The following is a 9,300-nucleotide window of genomic DNA, read 5'->3' as shown; positions in this document are numbered from 1 at the left end:
TTTCGGACTTGAAATGGTTCCACTTTTCCAAACCGGTCAGTACCCTGCCAGTTCGGGACGAGAGCTCGCGTCCAACTGCGACCGTGCAAGCTGCTTTTATCGGACGAGCCATAATCATACAGCTTCTTCAGGGACGGGTTGTAAGATGGTCAGCGCGGCATCCCCTGATTCGAGGACGCGCTCCGGTACATCGTTCTGGGCCCGTCTCGATCGCCGAAGATTCATCTAATCTATTCAGTCTGATATCATGTGGACTCTCCTTGTCTATCCACGCTGTTGAGGAAACTTGCCATGCTCCGCATCAGCCTCAACCCAACCGCTGTCGAAGGGAAAAGTGTCTCGGGCGCGAGTGAAGCCAGCATCGTGAAGCTGCGCTGGAGTTTGAAACTATTATAATTTCGGGGGCAGACGCGCGTGTGAAAACTGGGCACTTATGCTCCGACCGAAGCTGTGCGAACCAGACGGCTTGCGCAACTGGTTAGGAAACTCTGTCTAGAGCATGTGCGCTTCGGCATATTCCAATTCATTCACGGGTTGTCGACAGCTCAACTCGAACAACGACGGCGGGATCGTACAATCATCAATTGAAAATTAATTCAGAACCGAGTCCTTAATGGTAGCTCTCATGCGATATTTTGAGCCATTCTTGGTTTCGATTGTGTTCGTTCAGATGTGTCCAAACTTCTGCTGCTCGTGCCGCAGAGGGCGACGATGGTCGGGAAGCGCTGCTCGCGTATCGACTATTCTAAAAGAGGAGAGAAATTCGCAATCCGCATGCTCTGAACAAAGCTCGTCATTCTCTAGGTATTGCCAGCTGCATTCTGAATCATTTTGACAGATTCGTTGTGGTTAGAAACCGTTCTCACTTGATAGGCAGCTCTGACTCTTTCGATCATCCGAAAATTGAGACCTCGATGTTTCCGTCTCAAGATTTCGCAGGCAGCTTCTCATGCCCCGAGTTTCCGGACGGAACAATGCATCCGGAACATACACTATCATGGAGTTCATTTGCATCTGCTTGGTATCTGTTCATTCATTACATGAGACTGTCAGGGATCGTTCGAAACGTCACTTATTGCCACGAATCGATTAGGTGGACTCGCTGGCGATAAGTGCGAGCATGCTCGACTCCGAGTTACCCGCTATTTGAGGGCGCTCGCAAAAGATGTGGACATTCGGCTCGGCGATTCCGCGCAAAGTTAGTCGGCACTAAGTGGAATGGAGCTCGTTCAGCCAGATTCATCCGTGATTGTGTACATTCATTCTTGCCTCAGTGTTCGCTGCTCAAACACAATTTCGCTCCAGAAAAATCGGCTCCGCTCCGGCTGAGGGAAGGAGGTAGCCCACAGAAAGGAAAGAACATCGATGGTTTGTTGGAGGTCTTCGGAGGAATTATGATTGGGTCATTTTTTCGTGGCGTTTTCTGTGGTCAGGTCGAAGTAACCAATCCTGCAGACACGGACGAGACGCTGGCGATGCCGACAAAGAGAATCGAGGTTCCTGCTCGACCACACCACGAATACTTCCGGGAGAAATGCTTTCGTTTCGGTGTAAAGAAGGCCATGGTAGGTCCTCGTCAACGGGAGGGGCAGGGGCGCTCTCGTCCTTGCTCTCATATATTGTAGATCTGAGGAACGATATCGGTCCAGAGAGCGTCGAGTTATTTTCTAGGTCGACGTGAAATCGGATCATCCCCTGACGTTCCTCGAGATCTTGGAGAAAATAGAAAACTTTGCTGGTGCGCTCCAGTCCTTCGGGGTGCAGCCTCGAGATCGTGTCGCCTTGCACGGCAATAACTCCATTGACCTCTTCGTCGCTCACTTAGCTGTGCAGTTCGTGAATGCGACCGTGGTTCTCTGCAAAACAAGCCTTACGATTCGTGAGTCCGAATTCTTGACGACGGGGCTATCAACGCCCGACGCTCTCCCTCCGGAGTCAGGCCCATGTAGACAGTCGTGAGTCCTCGTCTTCCAGGAGAGTTGCTGTACCAGTGTGAAATGTCGGATGTTAAATTTATCATCACCGATAGTCATGCATATGAAACCGCCATGGAGGTTTCTAAGCAATCAGCCGGCGTTGAGATGGTGATCTTCGCTGATATGCACAAGGCTCCGGAAGGATACGATGATGTGATGACTATGAAGGGCATCCTCTCCGAACGGTGTGTGCCGAGCCGTTGGCATAATCCAGAGTGCAAAGATCAATCAGGCGCTGGATCTCCCTATCCCTCCAGATTTGAAGTCAGTCAGAAAGTCGAGAACGAGCAGAGTACTTCTATGCTTTGTAGTTTCAACTTCGAGCCCCCGGACGATGTCGAGCCGCGCGAGGACTGCATCCTGATCGCGTTCACGTCAGGAACCACGGGTCTACCCAAAGGTGTGCTGCATACGCACTTCTCTCTTCAGGCGCAGTTCGAATGTAGTGGGTAAGTTCGACTTCGATAGAATTTCTCTGACCCGGAAATACCCATTAGGCATATTATAGTTCAGGAGATATCGAAGCGTTTGCTCTTTCCTGGATGAGTCTTCTTAACGAGTAGTGCACGGTGAAGTACAGTATAAGCTTGATCATATTACCAGTTTTTGACCTAGATCAGGTGATGTCATGTTATCCAGTTTATACTGCACACACCTACACTCTCAAGGTCCCACAATCCTATGTAGTTTCTAGCCTCTAGAAGTTCGAAATCTGACAATATCAGGGATGAAGGCGCCAAATTGATCCGAAGTACAGACGTAGTTCTCCAGTGGTGTCCCAGCAGTCATATATCTGGCGCGGTTCTGCTGCCGGCGGCTGTTGCAACGGGTGCTGTCTCCGTCATCGCAAACGCGAACCCCGATGCTGACGATTTCGTAGGGATCTGCGAACGACATCAGGTGAATACCGGAGGGGGATTTTTTTCCCATCCTGCAATGACTAAACCGGAAGATTGATCCTTATCTCCTCGCGTGAGCAGAGAACATCTTCGACCGACAAGGCCGCTGCATCATAATCGAACGATTCTAATCCATAGATTTCGAGCGTGATGGTATTCCCCGTCGTCTTGAGAAAAGTGATCGAGGTGATGAGAGCGAATCCCGGAACCTGCAGATCGTTGAAGCATGTTACAGCGGGAGGAAGCGTCGTTGCGGTATCGTTGTCAGAAGCACTCATTCAGCTTCTGGACCTCACGAGTTATCGGATTCGTAAGTTTTCCGACACCCCGCGTCGCGATCTTGAGTCGGCGGATTATATCGCTCCCAATGTAGCCGATCAACGAATATGATTCCCACAGTATTCGGTATGTCTGAAACGCTTTTGGCCGCCATGACCGATGAGAACAAACTCACTGTGACCTCGATTGGGAGACCCTTCCCCAATACGGAAATGAGAATATTGGATGTGTCTACAAGAACAGCATTGCCACCATTCGAAAAGGTGAAGCATGCAGCGCGTATCGAACTGTCATTCGGAACCCCGCGTCGCGTATGGAGATCTCCTCACGTTGGTTCTTGTGACGATCAGTTTTCTAATTGAAATTCTCGACTGATCTCGTCCTCAGGGAGAACTAGCGATTCGGGGCGATTCCGTGATGAAGGCATATGACAAAAACCCCGAAGCAAGTGCTGCAATATTCATCGAGGACGGTTTTCTCCTAACAGGTCTGTTGGCCGCGTTCCAAAGCTGGAATCTTCCTGCCCCGGACCAGCAGAACGGAGTGTTCTCTCATTACTCACTTGCCATGTAGGTGACTACGGCTATTGCGACGACCAAGGTCAATTCTACATCTTGGAGAGATTGAAGCAAATGATCAAGTGCATGGACAACCAGTTGGCACCAGCTGAGCTGGAGGATTTCCTCATGCAACACGACGCTATCAAAGAGATAGTTGTCATCGGAGTCCCTGACGAGATTTACGGAGAAGCTCCGACTGCGTACACGGTTCTCGATGGAGGGTACGAAGCGACAGAAGAACTGAGAGAAGAACTTCAGAATATGATCAAAGGTTCGAATGCTCGGCTGAACCATCAGTCGCCTGTGTTCCGAGGGAGATGTTTCTGCGAGCGGAGCTTGCCTTAGAATCGTGTTCGATTTTCCGCAGATGAATTCGCCGTTTATAAGCATCTCTACGGAGGACTCCATTTCACCGAGAGCTTGCCGAAAACCGACAGTGGGAAATTCGCTCGGGCAGAATTGAAGCTTCTCGTACTCGAAGGGAAACTAAATGTGTTTTAATTGTGGGAGAATCCCTATATGTACGAGTGCACAAAGATTTTATCGATGGAAACTTCTGTGAGACATCTTCTCGCTGCCGTGCGCCAATGGATGCATAATAGCGTCAGCTTCCCCTCCGAGCTGGAATACTAAGTGAAGACTTAATCCTGAGTCGACTGGTTATCGCTGAACTCTTCCAACCACGAGCTCGGCCCTCTTCGCTCCGCACTCTCGGTCATTCCCAGGCGGTTACTATTCGTTTGACTTGCACTAACAATACGTCGTTAGTCGTAGTGCTCTCTTTTATGATAGTACTAGTGTTTCGCGCTCGACGGTTCGCGTCGGAGCGGACTGCTTTCGCTCACGTCGGACAGGGAATGGTTCGCCAATCCTTTTGATGTTACTGAATATAAAAAGCGGCATGGGCACTCCAGTCAGCAATGTCTGCTGCGCGGCCAACGTCTAATTCGATTCGTGTAATGGTCCATCAAGCACCTGATCTTTATATGGTAATCTCAGCAGGGCTCAGCGGAGGGTCGACCGCCGGTGTTGAGGTTACAGCTCTGCAAACTATGAGAGACCCAAGGCAATAATATCAGCCCCAGCTTTCCGCTGGGGCGAATCAGCCGGTCGGGCTCCGGGAATACTTCATAATAAATCTTGGGGCTGCATTCATTTCTACGGCAAGAGAAACTGCGGCGATTTCTCGCTGGTCAAGAACGATTTTCAGCCTTGTAGATATTGGGATCTAGTGCGAGATCCCTGGCTTGTGAGGCATTTTATGGAGGAGCGACCGATTCTCACGGTTCGTGGTCGCGCTTTCAGCGGTAGGCAACTCAACGCCCAGACATCGAACCTCGGCCCGAGGTAACTCCTTGCCAAAAACTCATCTGGTCAGAACGATACCAGCCCCGGAACTTCACCGCGCTAACATGATGTGTATGGGCAAATTCTGATCCAGGTCATTTGACATCATGCTGATCTGAGTTCCGTGCCCTCTCCGTCTTTCAACCCCTCACGAAAAGGCCGGCTTCGTCGGATGCTGCTTTTACCCACATGTGCGCCCCGTTGGAGTACCGCGAGATGGTATCAAAGTCGGGACGGAAGAGAAAGAGGCGAAAACTTGTACCCCATCAACATTGTCGATTTGCGACATCCCATTAGCTCTGTATACCGCCGCTCACAGTCAATCGCGAAGGCTTCGCCAGAACAAATGTCGGATCATGGATAATTGGCTCTTGGCGGAGAGCCGCTCCAGATTTCAATGGCAATGTCTCGGACAAGGCCAAGACTCCAAGAGCCCTGGAAGTCGAATTCGAAGACAAAGCGCAAATTCGAGCTTAGAGAGTACTTCGAAAACAACTCGAATATTTTGCATGAACAAGATCGATGAGGTTCCGGCGTTCAGTTTTCGGCAATGAGTTGTCCGTGCCCCGGCCCCGGCGTAAGGACCCAGAAAGTTAGGGAGATGAGGAGTGCCGAGACCTTGCTCGGGATGCTTCATCCGAAGTCATGCTTACATGCACGGCGATGCTTGGAATCGCTTCAGAACGAGTTCGGAATTTTGACGAGATATTCCTCTCCTTGGGCGTCGCCTTAAACCAGGCAGCTTACACCGATAGCTCACGTGAAAAATAGGCTGGCTTTTCTGAAAACAGCCGTAGAGTTATCGCATGATGATCTCGAGGAAAATTTCTGCGGCGATTCTCGGCGCTCTGTAGAGATAAATTCAACAGCCTCAGAAGGCCTCATGAGCACAGGACACCGACAGGCGCATTCAACACCGTGGAAGTATGTGCTCTGAAACTTTCGCTACGTGTGATGAACTCGACGGCGCTATGGCGGCGTGATTGCACAACGCTGTTTTGGGGAGAATTATCTCCCTAGAAATTTATGGCTTTCTACGGTGAGGCCAGGGAAAAAGTTTTGAGGTCCACGATGGTCTCCATGGTTTCCTCGAACTAGAATATGGCCATGCGGTCCGAACGACCGCCTCAACTTAATTCAACTTTAACATTACCAGTAGGTCGAGCGGCACTGCAGAGGGAGAAGCTTTTGCCCGAATCCGTAGATGCTTTGCTACTTGTTCCCCTTTCGGCCGCCAACGCCACCCCGTTCCTGTCGCCTCGACCGCTCTGGACGGCTTGTTGAAAGGCGTTTCAAGATAAGGCTATACGTTGTTGAAGGCCGAAAGGGGGCGGAGAGGGGAGCGAGCTCATATTATGCTTGCTGGCCGGATGGCCGCGTCTCCGGGGGCCTCCTGTTCCCAACAGATAAACGAACAAGTCGGGCCAGACGCGTACGAAGCGAACAGCGACGGAGCGCGGATGCACGAGCGCACGGAGCTGCGAGCGAGCCAACCGTCCCCTCCGCCACGATATCCCCCTCTTAAGTTTTCTAGTGTGCTTGCTCCGTTTCTCGCTCCCCTCTCCATGACACGAGCGGGGGGAGGGGGAACGCCGTTTAACGCCACCGTACTCTTCTTCCGCCGCATCGTCGGTCGCTCCATTCCTGCACTCTGTAGTTAGTTATACGAGCTCCTCATAAGATGCGGGCTCCCGCGGCGCGTGCCAAGAAGCCCGGCCGAGCGGTGCGCGCGTGAACTTGGACGTATCCTCGACAGCGAGAGCGACCGAATGAAGTGAATGAGAACTTTCCTCATGCTTAAATTACAGCTCTATCGATTTCGGTTCGATTGTAAAGAATGGCGGAGACGAGGCGAGAAATCCTCACATCGTCGCATTGGTTCGCAGCCCGTCAGAAGAACAGGGAGCGACTGAGGTGAAATTGATGACTGAGCCGCCATCTGGGACGTGAACGACGATAACTTGTGAGCTATAAATAATATTCTCCAAGCGTTTCACTGGCCCGTCTACCCACTCAACATATCTCCCCTCAAACGACTGTGCCCTCTGTCGTCTCCACACAGGCTCGCTCTCTGAGCGTTAATATTGTCCCACTCGCTGGTGAGCCGTCGAGGGCCGTTCCATCGGTAGACGATTGGCCTCGGTTCCGGTAACAAGAGTTTTCGAGCCTGCGCACCACACGCCCGGGCGAGTGAGTTCCAGCTGCTCGGATCGGCTACTTCTCATCCGTATGACAAACTTTCTTGACTTTCAGCGAGTTCTCCCTCCGCGGAGAGAATAGATAATTGAGCTACCAGAAGAAGAAGAAACGTCTAGTCCACGTTTCCCGATGTAATAGCCGCTGCTGACCGGAGAAAAAGAGACAAACTCGCTGACGTACGAGCTCCGGAGTAGTGACACCGGTCATGAGTTCGCGCCTGAGCCGTCCAACCACGATAAGAGGGCTCCACACCGCAGGCTCACGGCAAGCTGGACCGATTTTTTTGTCTCAGAACGTCGCAGTCCATGGCGATTCGAGGCGAAGAAGTCGTATGACCCGCGCTCGGAGCTTCGTCTCTGAAGAGCGGTCTGAATCATCTATCGCCAGCCTGTGGACGGCGCTGCTGTTCGTGAGCGCGCGCTCCGTCCGTCGACCATCCGGCGAATTTCCGATCAGAATTCGGCTGTCGTGTTGGAATGGTTTCCGAAATCCTGCCGAAACTTGCGGAGCATTCGTGTCGTTAGCTATGTGGTACGATCGGCCTCTGGACACAGCGTAGCAGTCTAGCTAATTGCGTTTCCTGAGTTGCCATCGGGATAGACTTCGAAGAATTCTCACGGAGGAGTCCGATCGTTTTCGATCAGGAGCTTTCAACGCGGCGATAGATTCGCCCGTCGGTTCCGAACGGATGTCCCCGATTTCTCAATGCCCTGTGTCGAGCACTCTGAGTAAAAGCATCTAACACGCCAGATTCGGTCATTCCGTAGCGACGAGGGAAAATGCAGAAAGGACGGGCTGCATCCGCATCGAATGAGTGAAGCTCACCGAACGATAGATGATAGATGAGCGATTGATGATGTGACACGAACCGGCAACGCCTCGGGGAGCCATAGATTAGCCTCAGCGACTGTCGCGGATCGTTGCACCGTCGTATATTCCATCCGTCCGACGCGAGTCTGCCCAAGTTTCCACCAGACAATCCTCGAGAAGCCCTTGGAGGCAAAACCGATTTGTCGTTGATGGGCTACCGCGTGAACTACGCCATATCTCGGAACGCTGCGGCGTCCATTTCTCTGGTGCTTCCAGGACGATGACTCGTGGACTTGCCCATCGAGCTTCTGATCTCCCGTGCGGGGATCCGAACATCCTCCCGCATATCCTTGTCATGGATGCAAACGGCTGACAGCGATCCAGATACTAGCGACTCCGTCGAAACCAGAATCAGAATTTCCAGATATCGAGTCCATGATCGGAGTCGACGTTGCCGTAAATGATGGCGATGAACACAGACATGTACATACGTGTCCATTGAAGAAGAACAAGTCATGGTATCGCCGAGAAGTGGATAAGGCTTCCACGATTACTGAAGTCCATGACGCGATACTCCAGTGAGGATTTCGCGCAAATTTTCACGCAACGTCCAGTCACCTAATCACGAAATTGAGTCTAGTTATCTTGCAGCAGCCCTAGCGTGAATTGGCTGATGAGCTTCGTATTCGGCCGAAGGTTTGAGCGATTGTGCTCAACCCTCCGAGTAGATCAATACGGTGATCCTGGTCGAGCTCGGGAGCAGATCTTCTTCGCGTCCGCTCAGCCGCTGCCTGTAGCGAATATCTACATGAAGCTTCCTTATAGACCGAGCACACAATCAGGAGTGTCAGAAGAGAAATCGAGCGAAGTGTTAAGTACGGGAGCGAGCACGCCGGCACGTCCGTGTCTTCTGCGGAGATCACTCCGGCTCGGTTCGAACAGAATGATTCCATTGAACACTGCTCCTTAGCGAGTATGACATGGTTTTCGAGAAGATCTTTCGATTTGGCTCCAAACTAGGGCACTCCTCGCGTCTCGTGGGACAAGAGTTCAGCCGAGGCATTTACGACGCGACATCAAAGATTTTTATGACGGGTATTATTAAGCCTAGGGTCGATCAAGTGTGTTTCGACTCATTTTGCATCATCGAGAGTTGGAGTGGGAGAAGCTCCTCCACTCCCACCCCAGAAAGTTCCACTACACAGAGTGGCCGAGAAGGGACCCACCTAC

The 9,300-nt window shown here is 51.6% G+C and overlaps 1 protein-coding gene across 1 annotated transcript; it reads left to right on the top strand.

Annotated features, from left to right (window-relative positions):
- Positions 1 to 1,165: 1,165 nt before the first annotated feature.
- Positions 1,166 to 4,512, top strand: LOC100900258 (4-coumarate--CoA ligase 1). Its single transcript, XM_003742952.2, has 11 exons — positions 1,166 to 1,198; positions 1,434 to 1,565; positions 1,672 to 1,879; positions 1,975 to 2,161; positions 2,288 to 2,425; positions 2,702 to 2,876; positions 3,014 to 3,185; positions 3,275 to 3,417; positions 3,542 to 3,641; positions 3,728 to 3,985; positions 4,082 to 4,512. Exons 1-11 carry the CDS (start codon positions 1,166 to 1,168, stop codon positions 4,213 to 4,215), a joined length of 1,680 nt encoding a protein of 559 aa, XP_003743000.2. The 3' UTR covers positions 4,216 to 4,512.
- Positions 4,513 to 9,300: the final 4,788 nt, after the last annotated feature.

The sequence above is a fragment of the Galendromus occidentalis genome, unplaced genomic scaffold (assembly GCF_000255335.2).
Source record: "Galendromus occidentalis unplaced genomic scaffold, Mocc_1.1 scf7180000077436, whole genome shotgun sequence".
NCBI lineage: Eukaryota > Metazoa > Arthropoda > Arachnida > Mesostigmata > Phytoseiidae > Galendromus > Galendromus occidentalis.
Note: the sequence above shows the minus strand (reverse complement) of the source record. Positions and strands in the feature narration are given on the sequence as shown.